At 48.3% G+C, this 27,941-nt stretch overlaps 2 protein-coding genes across 2 annotated transcripts in view; both read right to left on the bottom strand.

Moving 5' to 3' along the window:
* LOC130374907 (mitogen-activated protein kinase-binding protein 1-like) overlaps nucleotides 1-697 on the bottom strand; it is a 28,703-nt gene extending 28,006 nt beyond the window's left edge. Inside the window, exon 1 of the mRNA XM_056581889.1 lies at nucleotides 596-697. Coding sequence (XP_056437864.1) covers nucleotides 596-697 — 102 coding nt within the window. The remainder of the gene's footprint in view (nucleotides 1-595) is intronic.
* A 2,060-nt stretch (nucleotides 698-2,757) lies between these two features.
* Nucleotides 2,758-27,941, bottom strand: magl (MAX dimerization protein MGA-like). Its single transcript, XM_056581887.1, has 21 exons — nucleotides 27,635-27,941; nucleotides 22,985-24,281; nucleotides 21,019-21,532; nucleotides 20,691-20,866; nucleotides 19,795-19,863; nucleotides 18,176-18,289; nucleotides 17,468-17,953; nucleotides 16,384-16,612; nucleotides 15,552-15,795; nucleotides 14,587-14,753; nucleotides 13,030-13,264; nucleotides 12,265-12,485; nucleotides 11,649-11,969; nucleotides 11,050-11,269; nucleotides 9,245-9,876; nucleotides 8,682-8,809; nucleotides 8,199-8,244; nucleotides 7,381-7,590; nucleotides 6,683-6,794; nucleotides 6,037-6,513; nucleotides 2,758-5,672 (listed from the first exon to the last, which is right to left on the bottom strand). Exons 2-21 carry the CDS (start codon nucleotides 24,184-24,186, stop codon nucleotides 4,747-4,749), a joined length of 6,729 nt encoding a protein of 2,242 aa, XP_056437862.1. The 5' UTR covers nucleotides 24,187-24,281; nucleotides 27,635-27,941; the 3' UTR covers nucleotides 2,758-4,746.

Raw genomic sequence — 27,941 nt, 5'->3', positions numbered from 1 at the left:
CTGAGACCCAAGGGCGAGTTTGAGAGTAGGCCTACTTTAAACATACATTTCTATGTTGCTAACAACGTTAATGTAATGTGGTAGTTTTGTCTTCCAATGATGTATATTTACACTGTCTTCTGTGATTTGCATTACATTAATGTAGTGGAACTTAATTGATTAGTCTGGTGATTTGGCTAATAATGGCAAACCGTTATTAATGGGGTATATATTATTACACGTAGACTAGTTTAATAGCCTATCAATACATTGACATTTTAGGGCATTGAGAAGATCTAGGAGGAGCAGCTAGTATAGGAGACAAGGATCTAAGTATAAACCTTCCGATCACAACAGAACAGACACACCGTTCTACCTCCTAAACCAACCATGAAATATGCTCAAAAACGGGAACCAAGTGGCCTATATAACTTGCTTAAAAGTTAATCAAATCAAACCTCATGGAAAATACCACTATTATAACTGAAATATATAAACAAAGTAGAATTTATAATAAATACTAGACCTATATAGGCAATATCTGGAGGAAAAAACACGCATTAACATAATTATTCACACGTGTCATCTTAAACTATGGGTTTAAACCACCTCTTACCTTCGCGGTCAGACATTTCTTCCCGGGGTTATTGAGTCTGACTGACGGAGAACGCAGCAGCTTCCGGATGCGTTTCTTTATGGTGGAGCCGTCGCCCGGCATTTTGTGTGAAACTGAGTGGAGGCTTGAAACTAAGTGGGGGAGAAAGGCTGAGCAGTCTGACACATTTCCATCCAGTCCTGAACCGCTTCACTCACCACCTCACCTTCTGCTGAGCTGAACGCTGAACTTAACTCTGAGCCCACTCTTTCACCTCCTACAGACTATTTTATATCAAACATTCCCCTTGTAGATAATGAATATGCATGCCGCCTATCTTTTTAAATCATCTGAAAGGGTGTCCCCCGGACGGTTTAAGTCTTATCTGATTTTACGTTGGCTTAACAGAAAGAAAAATAAGGCAAGACAATCCCTTTTTGTGTACATGCTAAATCTAAATAATGGAGGCGGTGCACGGTTTGTGACGAGTGATTGATATAAATTGATGATCAATGATTGCATTAGTGCGCGTGATAACGCTGATGATAAAGTACAGTCGTCATCCTAAAAGGGTGTTATGGAGAACGCCTGCTGCTACTCCTGCTGCTTTAAGGAGTTAAGAGTTATTCAGTGAGAAAGGAACTCGTTCGGGCCAATATTTTCATTCGATATTCAAATATAGACTTGATATTTTAGACGTATTGGCTTTCCAGCTCTTTACAATATCATACGTGGTTGTTATTGGGAGCCGTCTTGAATGGAGACCTCCACTACACATGCTGCCTTTCTCCACCTGGTGGAGTAACGCTAGACCTTGACGAGAATAGCTATGACATCCGTCTGAATAATGGATAACGAAGATGGCGAAATTGCTATTTTACTGCTTATCATTACCGTGTCGAATCCCTGCTGTTCAACTAAACGTGTTATGCGTTATTATAGGTTGTAAATACATTAAACTGCCCTGTTAGGTTGTTTTGGACATCGTGACATCACATCACAATAACCGCCTCCATTTTGGAAGCATGGGAGCGTTGTTGGCTTTGTGTGTGTGTGTGTGTGTGTGTGTGTGTGTGTGTGTGTGTGTGTGTGTGTGTGTGTGTGTGTGTGTGTGTGTGTGTGTGTGTGTGTGTGTGTGTGTGTGTGTGTGTGTGTGTGTGTGTGTGTGTGTGTGTGCGTGCGTGCGTGCGTGCGTGCGTGCGTACGCGTGTGTGTGCGCACAGACACGCTCCTCATTCTCATACTGGGGAGGCACTTGGGGTTTAAAACTGCCACAGCGGTAGAATGACATGACATCTGAAGCAATATTATAATAAATAGGCCTACATGAAATATGTCAATAAATAGAATGCATTTTAATTTATAAATACTTTTTATCTATTTATTTTTGTGCCTATAGGCCTGATTCAAAAGGATAATGATCATGGTTTAGATAGAGTTTGAAAGCACACCGCTGTTAATTTGTTTGAGAATATTCGCTTGCAAAACAGGAAAACTTGTCTGGACATTGGACGATATTTCCAATGTTAGATCACTGATATTGATATTCAAAACGTTTTTTCCAAATATCAAGGACATCGTGTTGGGAAAGATGTTTGAAGCATTGTGAAATGTGTCAACTAAGCCTATAGGCTACTCGGAAAGAAATCTGCTCCAAATTAGCTGTTTATATTATGAACCCAAAAAAAGTGTAATATTGAACATAAAGCTGACTAAATGATCGCGTATATAATTGTGTGTTTTCCGTCTGTCTGAGCAAAATAAAAAATATAGAAAGTTTATAAACGCATCACTCAAAGTTCACGACAGGCTATGACAAGTGTGTGCGTGCGCGTGTGTCGCGCTCAAGAAGCGCGTCACCAGTTCAAGACCCACCTCCTGGCGGGTGGCGCCCTCGTGGAGATCCAAATCCCGGCCGCCCTGACGGGCTGACGGGCCGAGTCAACCCGAATCGAACAAAGCCAGCACGTGTCCGGAAAAGGTCGAACGGATCTATTTTCTGTTTGTAAACAATAACACTCTTTTGGGCTTGGCCTCGAATGGAGGCTGAGGGGATCCCTGAAGCCGTAGTACACCACACCAGCAATGAAAATTGAATGTCAAAGCAAGGTTGTTTTCCGTAGACCGTCTTCTACCCGACCAGTGATTACAAAAGTAAAACAATGCTATTGTTCGAGCCCTTTTTGTAGAATTATCGTAGCATTCAAAATTCCTGCAAATGAATAGAGCTATGGTTATATTATAGTTAATAGAGCAAACGGCATATCTGCATGGGAACTTGCATGATGGGATCAAGTAACCCAAAAGCTTATATTTGAAGGTGTTGGCTAAGCGTAAACTTAACTTTGTATTGGTTATTTTATCAATGGGATTGATAAAATGGTCTTAGCTATTTCTTATGGGAGTGACAAAATGTATCACCTGTCCCTCCTAGTTCCCCAGTTTCTGATATAGTGGACATGACCAACTCAGTCACACATCCATACCTATACCAGACAATCCTTTCCTCTGGCATTCACCAACACAGGCAGATGATATATTATGTGGAGTTTGTTTAGATATTAGATACTATTGTGGCTTTGTTGAGACTCTGACGCTGTGACGTATTTATGACGTGGCCTGTTTCCGCGCCAGTCGTAGCCTACTTGGCGAAGCATGGGGACAATGTATACGCTACAAATGTACATACCTTACGTCCAAATGTGAAATCGATCGTTACACTGATAGAATGGAATCATTTGTAAGTGTATTCCTGCGTTAAATTACATAACCACCCCGAGGACAGCTTGAGAATACTTCTACTTGCAAACGGTCTTTGCATTTTGGCTGGAAATGTACGACCATGTTAGGTAGGCTACATATAGCAGTCATTTATTCCCAACATGTTTGGCCCCTGACCGTTTCTAACTCAAGATGTTGGCGACCCCGACTTTAACTTTGAGCAACTGCTTTACACACATCTTGTTTTCAAACCCAATCAACATCTGCCGCGATCGCTGTAACAAACGCTTTGACGCAGACCACATTGTTAAGCAGTAATTCAAAATAAACATTCATTTTATTTATTTCCAAGGCCACATAATCTTGTCACCAACTTCGGAGTTCATGAAAAATAATTACACACAAACGGAGAGAAAAAGAAAAAAAATGTTTCTTTGTACAAATAATTGGTCATTCACACACACGTTGAGAACAGTTCATTTGGATGCATTGCCAAACATTAGGTTACAGCAGAAAGATATTTCATTATTAATAATAAAGCATTACACATCTATCTGAAGCTATAACGTCCTAAAACTCTTAATAACATGGGGAAGAGAGGCTAAGGGGTTGGAGACAAAACAGTACACTGTCTAGCTGTTAGAGATTACGGATTGCTTAAACTAATCAAATAAAGTGCTGCTAACTTAATTCATGATTGGTAAATAAAAAAACATGGAGGAATAATGCACCCACCCCCCCGCCCCAAAACAGAAGCCTTACAAAATTACAAGATGCTGTTAAAAATAATAAATGGCAACCCAAAGTCTGCTTGTATGTGACCGTTTAGTGGTGTGCAAGTACCGTCCAAGACGTTTTCAAGACAGTTCTTGACCTTAAATCTCCTTACTGTAATTCAGATAACTCATTATGTTCCCTCGACCAAGACAATGCAATGAAAAACATGACGACGACCAAAATATCATATCATAATATCATCCTCATTAAGGACTGAGGAAAGATACACAACAGCTGTAGAGATTCACCTTTGATAGATTGGGATATACCAGTGTTTGCACCCCAATATGGGACTATACGTTTCCGTAACACATTACTTTACCAACACGTTACTGAATCCAGTGTCTGAACGCAAAGCTTCAAATGTCAAATGGGACAAAAAGCGCTGGATGTTTGAGACCCAACATGAAAACGGTACCATCACCTACAGGCACCTCTTGGAAGTGTTTTCGTTCATGTCTTCATGGTTCCCTGTGATTTGAGTCGACGTAAACACTCGGTTGAACGATTGAGCTGCATGCTGGGTAATTAGGGCAACGAGGGTCTAGAAAAGGGGGGGGGGGGAGTCGGGTTTCAGTGGCACAGGAAGCACCACCTCGCGAGTATCGTCCCGTGTCCGTCCGCTTGCATAGAGACCGTACCAAAACAACAACACCACCGCCATAGAAACCAGGCTAATCCAGTCCAAGTTCCTTCTCCACGTCTATCCAAGACCTCCGCTTGGCACTAGGGAAGTCCTTCCCGAGAGCCCCGCGGGTAAGGGGCCGCTTGCCGCTGCCCGTCCCCCCCTCCTGGTCCATGTCTGGGCTACAGACCGTCCCAGTGGACCTTGCCTTGTCGGGACTCCTCCACACCTCCCTTGGGGGCCTGCCCCGGCCCTGGCTCTTCGGCGTAGCCTCCCTTGCCTTTGCGGGGGGACTGCCTCCGTACCGGTCATTTTCCTCGATGGGGCGTTTTTTCGGAGGCCGCCCTCTGCCCCTTTTGACAAGAACCGGGCTGTCCCCCTCTTCCTCAGTTTTGTCCGGGCTTCCTCCTTCTCCTGCTTCCATGGACTCGGCCAAGGCCGCGTCGTCTGCGGCCTGATTGGCCGCTGGGACCAGGGGATGCTTCCGAGGTCTCCCCCGGCCACGGCGCGGTACCGACGGACCGGCCTCCCCGGCTCCCGGGCTCCCGTCCTTGGCGGGGTCCTGCACCAGCGGGACGTACACCAGGCTGCAGGGGCTGAAGCTCAGGCGGGACGTGCCGTTGCTCTCGCGGGCGCCGCCGCCGCCGCCGCCGCCGCCGTCGTTCCGCAGCAGCAGCGACTGGCTGGTCGACGAGGTGCTGATGGACTTGTTGAGCCGGGCGATCTCCACCAGCGGGGACATGGACTTCCTGGACCCCAGCGACACGGGCTTCGGCGGCGTGGTGGCCTCGTCCCCAGTGGGGGACGACGAGTCGGGCTCTTCCTCTCCGGTCTCGCCGTCCTGCTTGGAGGCTTGGTCTGTGGACGCGTTCGGGTCCGAGGGGGTCGGTAGGACCACCTCCCCCGGCTCGACGCTACTACTCGCTTTCTCCTTGTCGGGTTCCATGATTGTGATTGTGTAAAATCCCTGCCCCACTGTCAGGAGAGAAGGCAGACAACGAGTCAGTAAAATGCGTATTTAAAATTGCAGCTAATAATGGCTCGGTTACGGTTACACGTCGACTCAACGCAGTGACCACGCAGACGCTTCGACGCAGTCGTGAACCCGTTTCGGTTCGGGCGTCGGGTCTTAGTGAGTGGACCAATCACAGCCCTCGCTGCTGCGTCGCCTCGACCCAAGGTTAACATCTTTGGAAAGCGCACGTCAGGCTCTTGAGGTGGACGCAAGGAGAGTCCGCAGGGATGCAACGGGTCCGTAAACCCCCTCGCGACGAGTCAACGTGGAACCATAACTAAGCCTTAGGTTACGATAAAACTGTACGGTGGGACGAAAACTCACGTGGTTTCAGAGAGGACGGCAGAATGATCCGGCCCGTCTTGGTGCGGATCAGCGGAAGAGTCATTTCCGGGCCGTCGGAGGGCTCCGGCGCCATCGCCACGAGTGCACCCTTCGGGGGGGCCTTCTCTTTGGGCTTCTTCTCGCGGGCGTGGGGGCCGGTGACCTGGTCCCTGGGCCCTTGCGTCAGGTCCTTAGGTTGCCAGCGAGGAGGGCTGCCTCTGGCCGGGGGCGTCGCGGACGGGAAGGGGGCGATGGCTACCGGGCCCCTTGGGCGTGGGGGCCAGGGAGGTGTGTGGGAGGGGCCTGGAGGCGGGGCCATGCCGGGGGCTTGAGGCCTCATAGGGGGCGGGGCGTGGCCTCGCCCACCAAGCTGGGGCGATTTGTTAAGAGGGAAGGGGCCCTTCTTTTGACCGTTGAGCAGCTGCTTGCGTTCGTAGACCTCTTTGAGCTTGTGTCTGATGAGGTCTTCGGGCTTTCCTGTTGAGGGGAGACATCGTGTTTCGTTAGTGTTTTCATTGGTTGGTTTTTCTTGAATAACAAATCCTCTCTTGTAATTAAGGAACATTTGATCCACTTCATTATCCTGCTGGTTATTCGTGGAAACGAACACGGGAAGCCACACGGATGCAAGAATAAACGTTCATACCAGCCAAACAGGAAATCCTCCTGACGTAGAGCTTTTGCATCTCGCACAGCTTCTTCTTCTGTTTTTCCAGAGCCTTGGAGGTCTCCACAAGGGTTTTGATCTCAGTTTGAGCCTGAAATACACAAAGTAGCGCATTCTCAGCATATTATCTAGCATTGCGAAACAAAGTCAGTGCAGCCATAACCACTCAAGTACAGTAGGTCAGTAAACAGTCAACAGTAATCTGAAGAGACTTCCAGTGAATTCAGAGGCATCTTGCTCATCAAAGCCTGAATATAGGCCAACATTGGGAGTTTGAACAAAACACATTCCCCATTAAGAGTGGAACACAAAACCAACTACACATTTGCCCCAGTACCGTAAATATTTTTTTTTATAAATTAACTTTATTAAAGCGATTGCCGATTTCATATTTATTCTTGGTTAGTACATAGGAGTGCTCATTTGAGGAAATTATCGAGTCTACCGTGTGCTAATTATGACATGATGATAGCAGAGTGAAAGGTGTAAAAGATCATGTCGTTCTATTTGAGAAAATAATATCAACTGATATCAATAATTTAAAACACACAAAGGAAAACCTAGGACTAAAGAAAGAAAAAAGTATGTAAAAATATTTCCATTATAAATATGAATCACAGAAGATAAGAATCACGACGCTTACGTGATTCCACCATTTCCTGCGTTTAGTGACGTACCTGCGAAAGGAGGCGGAGCTTGGGCGCTTTGGGGTCGGTGCGGAGGAGGGTCTGCAACTTGATGAAGAGGTCGCGCTGCTCCATGCGCCGCAGCCTCTCCAGCACCTTGTGCTGCCTCCTCCTGTGGCCCGTCGCCAGGTCTGTAGGCTCCTCCTCCATCTCCTCCTCTTCCTCCTCTTCCTCCACCGCGAAAGCCGGGGGCTGGGTGGGCTGCGGCGGGGAGTGGGCGGCGGTGACATGATTAGACGAGACACACCGTGCGAGCTCCGGGGACTACGAACGAGAGGCCCGAGGGCCGCTTGTAAATGATAATCAGTGAAGGCAACCGGTGGAAGGCGAGTGATACGATAGCCTGCTCCCACCGCGCTCAGAGGGCTCGTGGGCCGATCGGATCACGGGCGGACGGCTAGAATTACGGCTGTTAAGGCTTTCCAGTCACTGTAAGATCAGGGTATGAAGGCAGCCTTTGGAGGCGGGGATAAACCAAACCATGCCAATAACAAAGACTTGAAAAGGAAATACAAGAAGCCACTACCAACTCAAGGACAGCAATGCCAGCTGTGCTCGAGTCCAGCCGAGCAGCAGGGATAAAAGCAGGCGCTAAGACACATTACGATGTGTCATGGTCCCATGTTTATGGTGTATCTTGCAATGACAAGGACACTTGTTCATTACTTGAAATGGTGAATCCCAGTCGACTATTTACCTTTTGGTGTTATGAAAGAGCCATAAAAAGACAACACAAGATGTTTGGGGCTTTAAAATGAAGGGAGTGAACTACATAAGACCAACAACCATGGATGGAAAAGTGCCCTTACCATTGATTTTGACTCCATTGAGGATCCCGATTCCTCGCTAGAATCCCTAGAAGGAGAAGGAAACACAGTAAGACTTGGTTAATTGTTACAGTTTTGCCATTGCCCTGCTCTCCATGTCCCAGGCACTACAGTTCACACACAAACACACCCAGTCTCACTATTGTTTACCATAAACTAGGGCTGCTCGATTATGAAAAAAAAATAGAAAACACCATAATTGAAATGGTTATTTTTGAGGTTGAGAACATGGCGCATTAATTCAGCATTTCTAAAAGAAGAAAAGCTCTGTAACAACACAAAAAAATAAAAATAAATAAATAAACAACACAAATTGATTGAAAAGGTAGGAAAAGTTAAGATCGAAAATAATATAGATAATACTGGATACAAACATGTATCCAGCTGTTGATTATTTTATTTTGGAGATTGTTTGACCCAATAATCGAAATCGCAATCAGAATGTGATTAATCGCACATCCCTACCATAAACTACGGGACGAGGCACCGACGGACTTCCTCAGCTCATCGATGGTCTGCGTCATGTCTTCCACCGTCTCCACGTCCACCGGCACATCTTCCACCGTCTCCACGTCCACCAAGCCACCTTCCTCCTGGAGGAGTGAGCGCAGAGCTCCAGGTTTAGACATCTTCAAACATTGGTCTTCTGAGGCGAACAATGATTCAACAATTGCTTGTGATTTATGCAACACCAGCAATTCTTTCACCCCTTAATTAGGGGAATCATCACGTGATGCTTGTTTCACTGTGGACCAGTTATACTGGCGAATGCAGTTTGAAAACAGTATGCAGTTTGAATACAGTCGTACTGTAGAAAATCAGAACATTTGTAATGTAAATGTGGTGTCAACCAAGTACACACTTACTTAACCAGCTATAGGTCTACTGGGTTTCAGGGAGAATCTACAATTTGAAAAAAAAAGATGGTGAAGTTCTTACCTCAATTTCATCCGTTATCTCTATGAGATCACGGCCCTGGAGAGGCAAAACTATTTAGACAAAGAAAATCAGGACTACGACTTTCTTACCTTCAGATCTCCGACCTCCTCGCGGTCCGAGTCCGAGGACCCTCGCCCCGACTCTTCGTCCTCTGCCGCTCTGTCCTCCATCTTCGGTTCGTGCCTCAGAGAGTCGTCGCTGTCGCCCGACTGCATCTTCTCGTCGCACTCGAGCTTGGGGAGGGAGGAGCCGGCCTCGAGCACGCCGGCGCCCGATTGGTCTTCTGCGGCGGCGTGGGCCCCGACGTCTGCGTCGTTATCGGGGCAGACCTCGATCTTCACCGGGGCTTCCCCGCGGTCTGCGGCGGACGGGAACCGTTCCGGGTCCACCGGGAGCGCCAGGGCCCCGTTGGCCCCGTGTTTGGGCAGCTGGATGAGGGTGAACCCCCCGGGCAGGGAGACCCCGGCCGGGTGGCGGGCGGGGCCGCTGGCCGCCGCCGCCGCCGCGGGGCCCTGGTTGGCGGCGGGCGGGCAGATCCGGAAGGAGTAGGTGCCCCTCTCGGCCAGGAAGCTGGGCTCCTTCAGGGAGCGCGACACGGTGATGGACACGGGCGAGGAGAAGGAGGTGCTGCAGGGCGGCGCCGTGGAGCCCAGCCCGCGGGTCCTGAAGGTGGTGACGGGACGGGGCGCGGGGGGGGCCGCGGGCACATCGCTCTCCGTAACTATGGGAACCGGAGAGATGGGGACAACCACGACGGCTTCAATACTGCGCTCACGTTAACACACACACTACTCTGCTACTCCGGTTTACCTGGTGACGGTCGTATGTGTACCATCCCTGCCCCGTGCTGCTTCCATCTTTCATTTTATTTTGGCTGGTTAATTTGGTTTTCCATTTGTTGTTATACTTTAAGCATATGTTTTATGTGTAATAGGTCATTTTTCGTCTTTCGACTTGTACAAAGATGTGTGTACAATTGTTTTAGTTCTTGTGTTTATAGTTTCTTTCGGTGCGTCGGGCCTGTTAGCATCGGCCACGTGGACAACGGATGCAAAATATCCCAACGGTTCATCGGTCTGTAGAGCGGGTGAAGCCACCGGGAATAGTCCAAGTGGATCGCAATTGGAGGGGTGACCTGCAACCGTTGCGCGTTGCATAATGTGTTTATTATGCGATAACTACACGTTTGCTTCGTGACAAATATAGCTCCTATTTTAATGATATCGTCGTATGGGAACTTGTGTACCCACCGCTAACATGAAGGCCACGATTTCCATGTTGCTAGTTCAAGTTTGTAAACTCCCCTGGAGTAAGACCAATGGTTTAGGTCATATGTAGGTCGTAAGTAGGGAGTAAACAAACTCCCTCAAGCCGTCGGCTGCTGGCCATGAAGGGGCTAGGCCGCGATGATGTCACCACGAGCCTCGGTCCACGTAGTACGCTCTTCAGTTGTGTACATGTGATGTGTTTTGCCATTTCTGAAAATGGTACCCAGTCTAACATTTATTCTGTGTGAGCGCTGTAAATAAATATGTGTGTGAAATTATCAATTACCCGAGTCTGCCTCCAAGCTCTTTCCAAGGCATTTACATTGAGGGCATTTAAGCAGACACTTTTATCCAAAGCGACTTACAATAAATACATTTGTCATAAGGAAGTGAAATAATATATCGCTGTCAGTACAATAAGGACGTTCACAGAACCAAGTGAAAAGCACTAACAATCGCTAGGTTAACCCATTCACCGTATTCAACATAAGATAGCTATGATATGACGCTACATGAAGTACTATAACTAAATACAACATACAATAAGTGCGTACAATAAGTGCTAAGACCCCTTGGCAGTGCCACAGCACAAGGGGCAAGAGACACAAGGGGACCCAGGAGCCTACCTGCTTTGGCTTTGGTCTTCGGCTCCTCCTTCACAACTGGAGCAGGGCGAGGGGGTATTCTGGGAATGGGGGTCTTCTGGGCTGGGGCGACCGGGGTCTTCTGGGGCCGGTTTGCGCCGGAGAGGCGGCCCGTGACGTATGCCGCAAGGCGATTGGCCGGATGCAGCGACCCCACATGGCCCAGCATCAGACACGCCTGAGGGTAGGATTTGCCGTTCACCTGTACGGGAACGACGAGTGGTTCGGTTGAACGGTTGAAATGGAACACCGTGGCCACACAGGGTTCAGAGGCACTGCTACTCATTAAGATGTTAGGTTATATTCTACTTATGATGAAAGACACGGGGAGAAGCATGCAACGTGCCGGCAAAAAAACTGTCTACAACAAAACACGTCCTTATATCATCATGCCTGCCATCAGAAAATAACAAAAATCGTGTGCGTCTATAGTGCAGAATGCCCGACGGCGTTGGTGTGGTCACAAATACAGTCATCCCTTCAACTGCATGCTCTAAATGAAACATCCTACTGATGCCCTCTGTGTGAAGCCAGACAGAGGGCCCCCCCCCCCCCCAATCCCAGCCCCGTCGGTGCCTGACCTGGACTAGCCCCACAGTGTTGCTCCCCGCTGGCTTCCTCCTGGCCTGGAGAATCCCGGCGGGCAACACGCGGCTCAGGAAGGGAGTCACACCCATCTGCTCCGTCTCTGGGGAGCAGGGATCCTCCATCAGGGCCTCCTCTCTCGACGCCTGCTTCTTCACCTCCTCCTCCTCTTCTTCTTCTTCCTCCTCCTCCTGCTCCTTGCCGCTGCTGTGAATTTCCCCGTCATCAGAGTCGTTCTCGTCGACCTCTTCCTCGTCCGAGGTGTCGTCCGCATCTTCCTCATCCTCACTGGCAGCCTTCAGCCTACAGATGCGCATCTGGGGAAGGGAAAGGGTTCGGTTATTTTATTTAAATAAGGGACAAAGTGCCACATGTTTTGCCAAAAACAATTTGGCACCGACCAATTCTGAAACCTCTCATTTACCAATCGACGGTCCGCATTATGCATTTTGTATTAGTCGACAAACAACAGATGAGATCATTTTGAATAATATGTTTTCCGAACAAAACGGGCCCTCTGTTTCCCCACCAGATGTGATGTTGATTAGCTTTATCACGACGAGCCATTACAAAATCAACTCGCGTGGTTCAGTTGAACGGGTGGATGTCTACCTTGTAGCTGATGGTGGAGCCGTTGGCCATGGGCCTGAGGATCTTGGCGATGAGGGAGACGTGGTAGGGCCCGGCACAGAAGGGGATGGCCAGGTTGCCGCGCTTCATGCGTTGACACAGAGCCCCCAGGATGAGCTTGCGGTCGTCGTCCCAGTGGCACTCGGACAGGATCTCTATCTGCTGGGCGTCCAGGGGGTCGTTGTCCACGGCGCAGTTCTTCCCTGGAAGGGACGGAGCAGGAAGGGGACGGGTGAGGGGTCATGACCAGCCGGGAACTCTTCTCGGGGACACACTGTGACCTCTGACTAGGACCTCAATGGTATGAAGTAGGGCTGAACGATTGGTTTAATTCTAACCGACATCGAGATGTGCAATAGAAGGCGATTTGCCAAACGTGAAGGCTGCGAAAAAATAAACATTGCATTGCAAATAATCCAATGCTGCTTTGGTCATACTATCGAATGATTTACTGCTGGTTTAGTAAATAATACAGAACATAAGGAATTTTTAAAAGAAAAAAAAATATCGCTCAGCTCTAGCATAAACTGCAGAATATCTGACGGTAAAGTCAAGCGTTCGATTAAAAAGTAAAAAATAGAATATCTGTGTCGTGGTTGTTTTTTTCAGTAGGAGAATAAGAATATGTATATATGGACACACACTGGGATAAAGCTGCACACAAAAAAAAATAACGAGGCCAATAAAAACCTTCTGCTTTTAATCCACATTATGAGCTAGTTTGATCCACTGCATTTTGGACCTTACCTGTGTTTTTAAAAGTCAATATGATGTTTGGGAACTTTCTAGCCGGGACGCAGGCCTTCTTGGGCTGTGGAAGAAGCACCGGGGCTGGGGCCGTGCCCTTCAGGGCCACCGGGGCCTTGGCAGAATCGGTGTCTTTGGAGGGGTTTTTCATGGAGGTTCTGAACTCCCGGATACGAGCGCAGGTCATCAAGCTCTCCAGGTACTTATACACCGGGTCCTTGTCCTTTTCCTGTATCTAAAATGGTGTGTGGGGGGGGGGGGGGGGAAGAACAGTTATACATTGATTTATAAACAAATAATAGTGGTGAAATGGTTAAACTATTCTTTAGACGAGTCTTATCAACATGAAATCAAAGAGTTGATTTGGCCTTCGATCTCCCAGTCGGCCATAAACAGCCGTTACAGTGAGGTAGCCATCTGTAGCTCTAGTCGCCCAACCGTCTGTTGTTAGTGCAAGAGAAAACCTTTCTAACATGTAAATGTGTGTGTTCTTTTGTTGGGTTGTGGGAAAAAAAAAAGAAGTGTGTGGGAAGGAATAGTGTATTGCAGGTCAATCCCTTTTTTGATTAAATCATCCATTTACTTACTAGTAGATAATAGGGGTGTGAACGGTTACAAAACATTGTGAATGGCTACACAACCCCTGTTTTTTTTCGCGTACACGGTTAACCGTTTTTTTTTTATTAATGAAAAAAAGTATTTTCTTTTTTTAAAGCGAACCGCAGTCGCGCTATAGGGGGATTATTTGTTTGTCAACACGGCGAATGCGCGAGCAGAACGATCGCAAAAAAGAACATTTGTTTGACCGGTTGCCATGGTTATCTCCGTACGGTTCATTTGCAGTTGCAGTGTTAATTAGGATGTTGTCAGCCTACTGTTACATTAAACTGTAATCAGAAAAAGCGGTTATATGCTATAGACCCTAGAGTATCCGTGGTATAAAGGCTGGGACGAATTTCGAATTATAAATATGTAAACTATGTTGAAAGTATGGACCGTCGCGATTCCCATTGAAACAATGGCGCAGTGTTTTTTTATTTACTAACCGGTTACAAGTGTACACGTTGTGTACCCGTGCACACCCCTAGTAGATAACTAGTAAGTAAACTAGTAAATTAGTAGGTAAGCTACTATAAAGGATGTTTTGATCGGTCCGCAGTGTGTACTGATTTGTGCCCCGGGGACACTGTCCGTTCATTACGAATACACATCCCGTTCATCCCCCAATATAAATAAAACATTGAAAACAAGGGTATACATTTGAAAAAAAATCTAAATTTATTCTACTATATATTTCTTATGATGGACGAGTACCCTCATTTCATAAATATCCAGATTAGATTCAATTTAACATCTAGACAAATTGGGACCATTTAAATAGATTAACAGCCCCTTGGGCCTTAGCTAGCATTGCTAGCCGCCCTTAGCTAGTATAGCTAGCCACCCATAGCTAGCATAAAACAGACTAAAATCCAAAAGGGTGGGGGGCAGGACAGAGTCAACAGGGACTTGAGCGGTGTCGAGTGACCCCATGGCTCCCTGGGGTCGTGCTCTTACCGGTTGGACGTGTTGGTAAACGGGGCGCCTGGAGGTGTAGCACATGCTGTCCAGGCTCTTGGGAGCATAGAGGGGCTCCGGGTCGGGCGGGGCCAGCTCCTTGTGCCAGATGCGGTCCCAGTGGGACCCGGGGCTCGGCTGCACCTCGTGCTGAAGGCTCTTCACCGCTGCAACAGCAGAAGCACAAGGAGGAAGAAGGTGAGTTGCGTTCGTCCCACCGCCACTTCTTCCAAAAGTATGCATTTCCACTATTTAATTACACTCCGAAAGAGGGAAGCAAACACAATCTGTGGCTATAAAAGAGAAATTCCTCTTTCTACAGTGTTACAACTACTACTGGTTTAGGTTAACCGGCCCCGATCGTAAAACCGACTACGTTTCAGATAACGCTACGCAGTAGTGCTGAGCGATTTCTGACTTTTTTTTTCCTTTATATTCTGTATTATTAATTCTACAATCAATACATCATTCTTTAGTATGACCACCACAAAATTGGAAGCTGTCAAAATGCAATAAAAAGAAAACCCTAGCCTTTGCGATTTGCAAATCGCGTTACAACGCGATGCCGGTTTGAATTCGATTAATCTTTCAGCCATGGTAGGCAGCCAGAAACAAACACTAGCAAAGGAGCTTACCATATAAAGGGTTGGACTGAAAACACGCCACACGTTGGCGATCGAAGGAGCTTACCGTATAGAGGGTTGGACTGAAAACACGCCACACGTTGGCGATCGAAGGAGCTTACCGTATAGAGGGTTGGACTGAAAACACGCCACACGTTGGCGATCGAAGGAGCTTACCGTATAGAGGGTTGGACTGAAAACACGCCACACGTTGGCGATCGAAGGAGCTTACCGTATAGAGGGTTGGACTGAAAACACGCCACACGTTGGCGATCGAAGGAGCTTACCGTATAGAGGGTTGGACTGAAAACACGCCACACGTTGGCGATCGAAGGAGCTTACCGTATAGAGGGTTCGACTGGCTCTCCGGTGGCTTCTCGTCCTCGCTTCCCAGGAGCTGCTTGACGATCTTGCGTTTGAAACAGTCACAGCCCAGCATGCAGTCGGGCCGGCGACAGTGAAGCGGGCCCCGGTTGACACGGGCCAGGCTGGAGCACACGCAACCAAGCCGGCAGTACACCTGGCCGCAGGCAGGGCCCGAGGCCGAGGTGTACTGGGCCGGGGGCGACGGCTGCTTGTGTTTCATCTGGAGGGAGGGAGGGAGGGAAGAGTGGCTTAGAGTGGTTGTGGTGGGTCCTGTACATTTTTGTGGCTGGTTAATTGGATGCATAATCATGATTTACATTTAGTTTTAACTGAACTTGTGTATAAGTGGGGTTAAGAACCAAAATTGCAAGTGTCTCATAAAAAAAACGTGACACAGGAATCACAGATTTCGGAACAACTTAATACTGAAATGTGCTCTCTGACATGCAGCGTAAGAGATTAATGTTTTTTCCCTGTTATAGTGGGTAGATATATATGAAACCAAGTTTTCTTGGTTGTTGAATCTGTTCATTGCTATAGCTAAATACATGTGTTGACATGTGTCAGAACACCCAATTAAAACACACATTTGACCTAATACTCATTCATTCTGAAAGCTTGATTTTATGGGTTGTCAGTACAATTCTGATGATATTACTTGGTAGAATGGTGGACGGTATCGGTATTGTTCTCAAGAATTCAAGTAAAATCTAAATCAAAAATCGCATTAAACAACCGGGACACAGATGCAAGCGTCCCGCCCAAAAGCCCCTCTTCCAAACTCAACGCAAGCGCAGCGCATCGTTACCGTGGCGGTCAGCAGCGCCGACAGGGCGAAGTCCAGCCTCTCGTGGGTGAGGCTGGTGCGGACCACGCCCTGGTGCTCCAGCGTCTCCTCCATGCCCAGCATGCGAAGCTGCAACTTGGACAGGCCCTTGCCCTGAAGGTGGGCTTGCAGCAGGCCCCAGCCCGGACTCATCTTCAGAGCCGGCACCGCTCTATTGCTGCTGCTGCTGCTGCTGCTGGTCGCCTGGGATCTAGGGGGGGGGGGGGGGGACAAAGGAGCGCGACCTACATTGTTAACCGGAGCTCCTCGATCCGAGCGGTTAATGAGACGTCGTGCACAGGGAGGCCGACGCTGTAGGATGTACGGCGAGTGGCCGGGTCGCCCCCCCTCTCCTTTTTAAATGGGTCGGGTTTTGTTTTTGTTGGGTGCCCCGACGACACGGGGTCCCGAGACCTCCGTGGGATCGCGTCTCGTGTTGTGGCGTTGTCGTGGCGACACAAAAATACAACACGTACACAGGAGGAGAAAATAAGAAAAGAAGCAAAAATAATAATAATAATAAAGGCATACGGACGACGGAAACGAGCTGCCACACCAAAATTGTACCGTGGGTGAAAATTTTTACCGCCTACGTAGACCATGTTCAAAAATTCAAAACCTGCCTGGCAACGGACGATTGCGTCGAACGTTGCCTGGCAACGGACGATCGCATCGAACGATGACGTCGGAAGGTTCATGAACATTCGCGCTCATTCATTGAGCGTCACAAGACAAAATAACATGAAACAGGTAACACTTATTTAAAAAATGACATATATTAGCGTTGCTAACTTTATATTTGTCTTGTATTTAGTTGTTTAATCGCATTTAGCTAGTAAACTGAGTGTATTAACACATGCTAGCTAGTCTATGATACACTTTAAACACTCAGTTTACTAGCTAAATTCAATGCAATACAAATATAAAGTAAAAACAAGTGTTATCAGGTTTATGTTATTTCGTCTTTGGCAACATGAGCGAGAATGTTTTTTTTTAAACCCGCCTGTCAACGGACAATCGCGTCGAACGATGAGGTGGTACAATTTTGGCTTGAGAGAGCCCTTACCCGTGAGAGGCGGGAGCCGGTGAGGTTTTATCCGCCGGGAACCACAGGGAGATGGGTAAGGCCTTGACTCCGGCCTGAGCCACAAGGCTCTTGGCCGCGTCCGGACCCGCTTTGGGCGTCGCCGGCTTGGGCCTGGGCGACTTGGCCTTGGGGGCCGCCGGTCGGTCCATCTTGAGAGGAGGAGCCGGCGAGGTGAGCACCGAGTAGAGGAGGGGCTTCATGGAGAGGGGACAGGGTCGGTTGGCCCGCATGGGAGCTTTGGGCGTCGCTACCGCCGCCGCCGCCCCACTGCCGCCGGGCTGCGGTGCTTCAGCACGCTGTCCAGCGTCTTCACGTAGCTGGAGCTCTTCTCGGGGAGCTGGTACGCCACCGGGGCCTCGGTGCTGGCGGAGAAGGCGGCGGCCCGCTCGCTGATCTGCTGCGCCTCGCTCTCCAGGTACTCGTCCAGCATGTTGCTGCAGAAGGCCGACAGGTCCTTCTGAGAGCCTGTTGGAGGGGGGGGGGATGGGTGATGGGGGAAGATGAGGTGATGGGGGGGAAGATGAGGTGATGGGGGGGACCAAATTGGGGTCGCAGCGTTCAGGACCTTGCCTACGTCGTTAAGCGCTCTACCCGGTGAGCCCCACCAGCTCATTTATTAGCAATGTGGAACAGTCGAAGCTACACTCGTTTGAGAACAAGAGGAACCTGGTTAAAGAAGGAACCTACCATCTTGCTGAGCGGAGGACTCTTTGCTGCGCTTGATGAACTTGTCCCTCCAGCCCTTGATCTTCGTCAGGTCGCTGGTCTTCCCCGTCCGCGACACAAACGCGGCTCCGCCAACTGACGAACGGGAGCAGATGCTAGCGTTAGCATTGGGTACAAGCCGTTGCCCCCACAACTACTGCTGCTAGTGCTACACTGCGATGGCTTCTGCTGCCCAGCCCCCCCCCAGCGCGCGCTACGGTGGCGTGAGGGGCTCGAGTGCTACACGGTTAGCCCTGTTATAGTGTTCAGTGAATCAAGTAGGACTTGAACGCACTCAGAACTTCACTGCCTTCTGTTTGGGTTTAGCGTCTGCGGGGCTGGGTGAAGAGCTGGGTCATTTAATCACGATGAGTGTCATTAAAATAGTAAGAGGCGCACCAGCTGTAGACTAACGGCCAAAAATGAAAGATAATGATATGCCGTCGCTCGTGAAATGGAGAATACCGGCAGTTTGGATTTTTCTGGATGATGCAAAAAAACGAGATAATAGGAGGATAATATTAACCATCCGCCAATTTAGAATTATATCATAAAAGTATAATTTGGATGAAGGTCAAGCATTTTCATCTCTATTCATGCCCAGTTTGTATCCTTTCTTAGACACAGATGGTAGAGCTTAACAATAATATTTTCAATAATAATAAAACATGTAGTAAATAGGGGTGTAACGGTACACGTATTTGTACCGAACCGTCACGGTACAGGCACTTCGGTGTGGTTACAGAGGTGTACCGCGGTTCGTAAATGTGGCGTACATAGCGTTAATATGGCGAATGTAAAGGCTTGTTTTGCGACGCGGAATTTAAAACTTGAAGTCGGAGTTCCACCCGGACCGTGTAGCCAGTCTACTTCTCCAACTCCGCCCGATCGATCTTATATGTTGACCACAAACCATGTAAGCAGTGGTGTAAATAAACTTCCAAAGCTTTTCCAATCTTATTTGGTGTTTTATTGGTCCTGGTGCAAAGTAAACAATGTACAAAGTAATTAAGGTGCACAGTCAAACCGAAGAAGTGATTCAGGAAATTATTATTTTTTTGAGGACCAATCACAGCCCTTGCCGTCTCCGTTGCGTCAATCAATAGGTCCATTGCGTCGGCGGATAGTTACAAATATTGGATTCTCACGTAAGCTACGGAGAGGGTCTCCGACAGGCTTTCCGGCTATGGAGTGGGCCCTGCTGTGTCTATGTACAGCACTTTAACATGCAAACGCATTTGAAAAGGCACCATCCAGGTGTTATTATCACCGTTGCTGTGGAAGGTGTGCAAACCCAGCTCACAACACTATTTCAACAACCCCTGTCTGGGAATTCAGAAATGCAAATGCCAGAAACAAATTTATTGGGGTTTTCATTGCTGCTTATCTACGGGTTGAGAAACAAGCAGTTTTTTCTATGTTCCCCTTTACTGTACCGTACCATACCGAACCGTGACTTTTGTGTACCGTTACACCCCTAGTAGTAAAAAAAAGGGCTGGTGCTAAGGCCATTTTATTGGGGTTTCAGTTTGTTAAAAGATTTAAATGTTGATGTGTGCTCTGGCTGGCTGTTGTGATGTAAATGGAGCATGGAGACTCACCTGTCGGGGAGAGGGGGGTGGTGTTGCCAAGTCCGGGCAAGTCGGGGCGGGGGAGGGGCAGATGACCTCCTAGAGTATTCAAATCAATGGCGTTAGAAGGTGGTGGTTCAACCTAAGCCCCACTTCAGCGGGCACTAACCACGGGGCGAAAAATGCGGACGGTCTAATTGGCTTAACACAGTTGAACAAAAATATTACATTTTCATGTTGTGTTGTTTGACAGGAATGAAGAACCAATAATTTTTACTTCTTACGTTTCGTTAATTTATAGTATTAATGCGATAACATGGATCAGGGCTGGGGAGTCAACTCTGCATGATCATTAAATTACAACAAACATAATTGTCGTTATAAAACACATCTTACACTCGAATTTGAGGTGCGGCTAGAGGGCGGTCTGTGTTCGTGATCTCTGCGTTTGTCTACGTCCGAGTTCGGTAAGCTAGTCTCTCCTGTTACGCAATTGGACAGATATAGATGATCTATATCTGTCAATATTTCTATCTATTCCTATGATTGGATTCGGTCACATTTCTCCAACGTTTGAAACTCTCAGGCAGTCTGCTACTGCCAGCCATAAAACCTATTCCACTATGGTAGTACTCTGTTGAATAGGCCCATGGTGCTGGTGGTGACGTGAGTTTTCTTTCACATTAGACGCCCGCGCTACTATGGGAGTTAAACTATGACGAGGTCATTAATCAATGACCTACACTTCATTTGAGTGATCTCGTTTCACTTCATCACGGAGATCAGATCGATGCAACTAGCTAATTCAACTTAAATCTCTTATCAAACACATTATTTAACCGATAAACTATCACTTAATTCATCACTACATTATGAACAAGGACAGAGAACATGAAGGCGGCGAAGATACGTTAAATGTTACGCACCGGTTGGATCCAGCGTGGCCCTTAAAGACACGGGAGAGTCCTGAGCTGAGGAGGACCTGTCGTTCCCTGCTCCCCGGTCGCCCAGGTGGAGCCCAAGAGCCTCCTGTTGCCAAGGGGAAAACACAAAACATTGAACAACAACTAGAAAACACAAACACAACAACAACAACAACAACCTCACGTTAAGGCCACAATGGGACAGAACGATACCAGGAATAGGTTCCAAACGGCCATCCTTTGAGTGTCTTTGTGAGCGAGTGCCTTGTTCAACCTCGACCCCCCCCCTCCCCTTGAACAGACATGGCCGAGGGGGCCACGGGTGTCTTACCTTGGAGGTGAACGACACAAACAGCAGGCCCTCCACGTCGTCGCTCTCCGGCTGGGCAGGGCCCGCCACCGCCACCGCCGGGCTGGCGACCGCGGCCCCGCCCGGCCTCCCGTCCGCCCGGCCCCGGGAGTTGCCCCACTTCTTGTTGGGCCTCTTCCTCTTCCTGGAGCTGGCGGGCGTGGTCGTGTAGTCCTCGTCCGAGTCCTCCGGTACGACCGGCGCTTTGGACGACCGTGTCTCCACGGCGTGCAACGGGCCGGGGCCGGGGCCCGCCCCCGCCCCCGCCGAAGGGGACATGCCCAGGCTGAGCCTCTTGCGGGGCCGGCCACGGGGCCGCTTCGGGGGCCCGGTGGGGCTCGGTGGCCCGGTGGGGGGGCTCCTCTCCGTGGGGACCACCTCCATGGCCTCCTCGGGGACAGGGACGACGGGGTCCTGGGTCCTGGCCGCCTCGGGCTGCGCTTCGTGGGGCTCGGGTGTGTCGCAGAGAGGGGTCGGGAGGGGGGACGTGTTGGTGCTGTGAGCCGATGGAAACGAACGTCTGATTAGTGTGAGGAGACCGGGCGCCACACACAGAGTGGGACACACGCGTTTGGGTCGGAGGCACCGAAACACACAAGAGCGCGTTTGGGTGTGACAAACCCACACACGCACTTGCACCATTGGATTAGACAAACACAAACACACACACATGCACGTGCGTGGGTCTGACACACACACACACGCACGCACGCACACGCACGCAGACACATATCACAATGCCCATAGTCCTCACTTTATCAACGCCCTTGTTTCCTTATTATCTGCCCTCCACTGCCATGGAGGTGTGGGCATAGCGTTGATTAAAACCCAATCTAACGCTTCTTACAAATAGTACTAGAGTAATGAATTCAGAGTCGACTAGCCGGTCTAGATGGGGATTCACGCTAAAAGATGAATGCTAAATGAATGCTAATTTATTAGCGAAGTAAGCTGGGGATGGAAAAATCGATGTCAATTGTCAGGCTCCATCTCGACCCAGGCAAGCCCAGTTCACTTCCCCCAACGCCGAAATCCCCGCTAGCTAGAAAAGGCTAAACGAGGCTAAAACACAGGCCTGCTTTCTGCTTAGCAGTGGAGACCAGGGGGTTTCTGTAGCAGCTAACCAACTCGCTGACGCTGGATTGAGTTTATTATTGATGGGCTAATATAGTCCAGAATGGCAGTTGGATCCTGATGACAAAGCTGCCTTTTGCTGCTGTGTAATTGAACATTTAACCCAAAGGAAACGTAACATTATTACAGAGTACTAATACTGATCCTCTTAAAGTGGGACGATTTGAAGGTTTTTCTTATTATTCGATTTCCATTTTAATTTCTATTTATTTTTTGTATTGTTGCTACTAGTGATGAGAAAATAAGTATGGCATAATAAGACTATGTTAATTCTGTTCAATAAATACATTAGTACATGATATAAACAACCAAGGTCATTAATTTGGGCAGTATGCAACATTACTAAACCTTGTAGTGGAATGTTGTCAAACAGATTTTCAAAACAACCCTTTTTTTGAAAAGCAAAAGATGTATAAATGGTTCCCGTTGTAACTTTACGAGAGCTGCATTATGAGCCAAATGGGCCTGCATCATAAAAAAAAGGGACAAAAATGTATGCATTGAAACACTTTTCTTTTTGTCAAAAGCAGAGTACAACGGGGCCTCCTTCGGTCTCAAAATGTACAAGACATGCATGGTCACTGCACATGCGATCCCTTTACAAGGAGTACAGACGGAACCCAGAACACAGAGATTACTGTACATATAATATGTAGTGGTCGTCACGCGACATACGTTTTTCATATTTGGTGAACATACATCTTCGTTGTGTCCTATTTAACTCCTTCCTTAGGTCTGAGCAGTGAAAATGGAGTAGCAACAACAACAACCACCACACTATTTCCTCACACGTGAGTGTGAAACCAAAACTCACCAGGCGACGGGCGTCTTCTCCATGCTGATCTCCATGGCTCCGCCGTCGTCGTCGTCGTCGTCCTCAGCCGGTTTCGTGACCGGCGATTGGGCCTCTTTCGTCCCCGGAGAGTCCCCCAACTTGGGCTTGAACAGGCGGGGATGGATGCCCTCCTCCCGGAAGCCCTTGGCGAAGGGGTTGTGATTAATTTTCAATTGTATGATCCAGGGGTTCTGATACGTGGTCACGGTGACAAACTCCGTCTGGGGAAAGGTGAACGTCATGCTCTCGGGCCCCTTGATCACGGGCTGGTCCGCCGTGGGCCCGTCCCCGTCCAGCACCGGTATGACGTGCAGCCGGGGAATGTAGCGGTGCATGGAGTGCAGGATCATGTGTCCTTCCTGGTCGCTCATGTTGTTGGTCAGCTTCAGCTTGTAGAAGGACACCAGGGTGTTCATCCACTCCGAGCCCAGGCAGGGGGAGTTCTGGTGGGGGAAGGCGCGGATCAGCCCCTGGGCTTGGTACTCGGCGGCTCCGATCACCTCCCACTTCTTGGTGTTCCAGCGGTACTTGTGCTGGTCGGCGGGGACGATGGACAGCACCAGGCTGTAGCGCTGGCTGGGGTTGAGGCCCGACAGCCGGTACCGGCAGTACGGGAACATGCGCCGGCCGCTCTTGGTGAGGATCATCTCGGTGCCGTAGGAGTGGAACTGCTTCCACACGCTGTTGTTCTCCAGGGTGACGCTGATGCCCTTGAACCTCAGCACGGCGGGAGAGTGGCCCTTTTGGAACGGGTCGACGCTCAGAGCCACGAAGGCAGGAGGTGGCGAAGAAGACTCTATTGCTTCCGCCGCCATTGTTATTGTTGTTATTGTTGTAGTTGTCGATTCGGCCAAACTCGTCCCGGTGCTTGCGAGGGAGTCCGAGGCCGAGGCGATGTCTGAGGTAGTAGGGCTTTTGTCCACGACAGTGCCTTCCGCGGTGGAGGTGGTGGGTGAGGTTGTAGCTAGCTTGGCAAGGCATGCCTCAGCAGGCGAGGAAGGAAGGGTTGGCATGGAGTCTGTGTTGGTCACAGACACAGCATGGCTCTCCACAAGCTCTGAGTTAAAGAGGCAGGGTTTTAAACTGAGCGGGTCAGGTACAGAGGGTGCGGTGAGGGTGACAGCCGGCTCCTTGCTGTCGGCGCCCACCTGGACTGACACGGCAGGCTGCAGGTCCATCATGAAGAGAGTTCCGGAGACACCCGTCCACGGTGGGGGCTTTAGGGGTAACAGGTGGGCCTTGATGACCGCTACAGCAGTTCAACTTTATCTAACATCTGTTGGGGGTGGGGGGGCAGGGGAGAGAGAGAAAATAAAGGATTTATTTCAAAGAAATATATGCATTATCACACACGTGCAATTTCACACTAAGTATATGTTAATACAGTTCTGTCTAAAAGGGTAACATTGTTATATACATTTATAGAACCATTTTTTTTTAACTAGCTGTAGCATGTTCTTTATGCTGTATACTTAAATAAGCCCGAGCAACACATTGTTTGAATGAAATGTCATACTATCCAGCTGAAGTTAATTTTGGTCTTGTTCTTGCATGGTTTAATATTATACAAAAGTTAAACCCACTTTGTAAATGAAGATTGAGACCCCGTTGACAGAATAGCTGAGACTGCCATCTTGTGAAATCGACAGGCTATCATAACAATGCTTGACTACTGATACCTTGACTACATGAGGTTGTGAGGTTTTGCCATTAGGGTTAGTTGAGTGTTACTCTATTACCAATGAGTTGTCTTACTGGAACAGTAATAGTATTTAGGTAAAAACTCTAATGTGCTTTCTGACATGCATCATGGGGTTATGTTTTTGCCCTGATATAGTGTGTGTATGTGTATATATATATATATGAAACCAATGTTGCTAGGTTGTTGAATGATCTGTTCATTGCTAAAGCTCGATATATGGGTTAGTATGTGTCAGAAGACCAAATAAAACACACATTTGACCTCATAAACATTCATTTGGAAAGTACTCAATGTATGCATATGCTCATAATTAAAGAACGTGTACAATGTGGACACCCAGCATAACAGACGCCATTGTTACAATAAAGAGTCGATATGCTTTCATGACAATTTTTAAAATTCATATCCACCGACCAGTAGCTCATCTCTTCCCTAATAACCCTCGAACCAACTTGGCTATGTGCTTCTCTCCCCTAATACAATTAACGTCATAGCAACACATCAAAAAAAAAAAACACGGATCCATGACACAATCACACATGACTACAAACAAAAACAACACATAGGGATATAAACAAGGTCGTGCATGAAAAAACACCGCCCTTATTGTAACAATAACATGCGAACTTGCCACAATTAGTGGGCCTACTAGTTACACCGTTGCCATATTGCATGTGATCAAAGCGGCTCGCCTACGGAGTGACACGCTCCCTTGTGTGGACGTCGTCCTGCTGTATTGTGTCACACGAAACCGAACCTACTAAAGAAAGGTGTTAACTTGACTTTTTTTTTTATCCGTGGTTCGGCTGTACCGGGCTATGCAACACAACGACGTGCTCCATTCCAGCCCGTTTAGCAACTTTGCTCTTGGTAAAAAAAAATAAACAATGCCTCGCCGGGAATTCAAGTTGTTAAACAAGCACATCTTCTGCGAGGAACACACACGGACACAGAAGGGCCCCTCGCTGCAAAGGCCTGACAAGTTAAAAAAGTTGGGGTGTTTCAACAACACCTACCTCTCAATGGCTCGTATATACCCGCTGCTGCTCTTCCGACGACTAATATAATTACAGCAAATCCCAACTGTTGCGTGCCGTCGAGTGAGTCCGCAGGCCTCGGTGGATTCTTCGAGCCTAAACACGAATTCGCAAATGGAGGCCGACGCCACGCCGCTGTTCTTATCGTCCGAGCGAGGCGAGCGACCAGGGCGCATGCACAGTATCGCTCCTCAATGGCGCGTGATTCCCGGGCCAGCGCGAGGAAAGCGGGAGTGCATCCCGAGGATTTTTTTTTTTCTACCACCACGCCACCACGAGCTCACAACCCACCGGTAGACAACACTTTGAGCGAAGTACGAAACCCGTCGCGCAATTCTCCCTGCGTTACGGTCGCGTCAGAGGCTTTTGAGTTGTCTCCCTCGACTTTGAATCTTCCCCGGTCCGTTTCCTTACTTGTTCCACCTTTTCGATCATCCACATTCTCACCCATCTGAAGCGGACACACTGACACATACACAATCACTACACTCGCACGCACACACACACACTCACACATACATCCGTGCTCTCGGGCTGTGACGTAACACATCCACCATGGCGGTAGACTCCGATGGTAGCCAATGCGCAGGCTCCCACTGGAGATTTACCGGTCAGTTTCATGGTGCAAGGGACACGACATTCATATCGCTGGGAGACATTCGGTCTCAGGGCGAAAAACACGTGAAAAAGTTATACTTTGCAGAGCATTAAAATAGAAAGGGAAAATACACGCGACTTGGGGCTTATGACGGACACCTATCCATACCATGATAGGCCCGTCGATATTGATATTGATGTAGGCTACTGTATCAGAGCAATGTTCCTTATTAGACTTCTACATATTAAAAATCCAGGCGACAGTCACTGTATTGTCCCTTCCTTCAGCAGACACGTATATACTTGATATTGGGTGTTATGTGTGTAGGCATAATCTATAAGAAACACCAGGACACTATTTGCCGTATAAACGCTTGATTTTGATGTATTATCATTGGTTTAAGCTATTTAAACAGCAGTTAAACAACTTGGCTCTGCCTTATTATCTTAAAGGAAAACCAGGTAGGCTTGGGGCCTACTAGCATGACTTGGACCCACGAAGACGCCCTTTCTCGTGCAGAATAATGCATATGAATATGTATATACTGTATTAACCAACACCTACGAGTCAATAACTCACCGGAATGAAATTATATCCACAAGAACGTGTTTACTGCCTAAACACCCGTGTCCATAAACTGTCGACTCTGAGACAGCCCTAAATCCACGTGGTATTGAATAATTCCACGTCTGGGCCCACACTAGGGGCCTACGTTCACTACGTGGTAAACATCTCGAAGGGGTCGTCTGACAAAATGGCCCTTCCTGTCCCCCCTGAACCATGAGTTGTGTATTCTGTGTGTACTTGGTTGTTTATTTCACACTTTGCCCTCGTGGAATTTGCGAAAAGAGTAAATAAGTGATCGGTCGTCGCGTCTTGAGATATGACGACTGCATACATTTCGCGTTTTACTTTTCGTGCACGACGATATTTGTTGGGAGAAACGCCGTTTCTTCGTAGGGCTGGTCTCCTCTGCTGCTCGTGTGTGTGTGTGTGTGTGTGTGTGTGTGTGTGTGTGTGTGTGTGTGTGTGTGTGTATGCTCTCCTCGGAGCAGACAGGCAGGGAAGGCAGGCATGCCTATCTATTGCTGATAGGTTGGATCGAAAACAACTATCAAACAACGATTTTAAATAATTTAAGCCCGTGGGTCGTCGAGCGAAAGGCTGCGAGACACACGCACCGTAGCGCAAATAAAGCGCATTTTTTTTAAAGAAGTCCATATAACCCGTGTCGTCGCGAGCCTCCCGACTAGGTAGGAAGTGATCAGGGACAAAGATGAATGTTGACTCACCCTCATCCACGTGCAGAGCTCGGCCATGGCGTGAGTTGTAAACCCGTGTTGGATTTAGATTGGGATAACGCCACGGACACAATTATAAATCCACATATCTGTAGACCACACAACTAGTTGTAATCGTCGACATTGACCGACGTTGTCAGGTCTATATGGCACACGTAGGTGGATTATAAAAAAAAGAAAAAAAATCGGGCGATTGTTTGTATGCGTGGAATATTACAAACTGACTGAGGTACAACTATGTAGGCACTTTCAGCATATACACACACGAATGGGACGGTTATTGCAGTATTTCGACAGA

This window comes from Gadus chalcogrammus, chromosome 21, assembly GCF_026213295.1.
Source record: "Gadus chalcogrammus isolate NIFS_2021 chromosome 21, NIFS_Gcha_1.0, whole genome shotgun sequence".
Lineage (NCBI taxonomy): Eukaryota > Metazoa > Chordata > Actinopteri > Gadiformes > Gadidae > Gadus > Gadus chalcogrammus.
The sequence above is the reverse complement of the archived record's forward strand: the minus strand, read 5'-3'. Positions and strand labels throughout refer to the sequence as shown.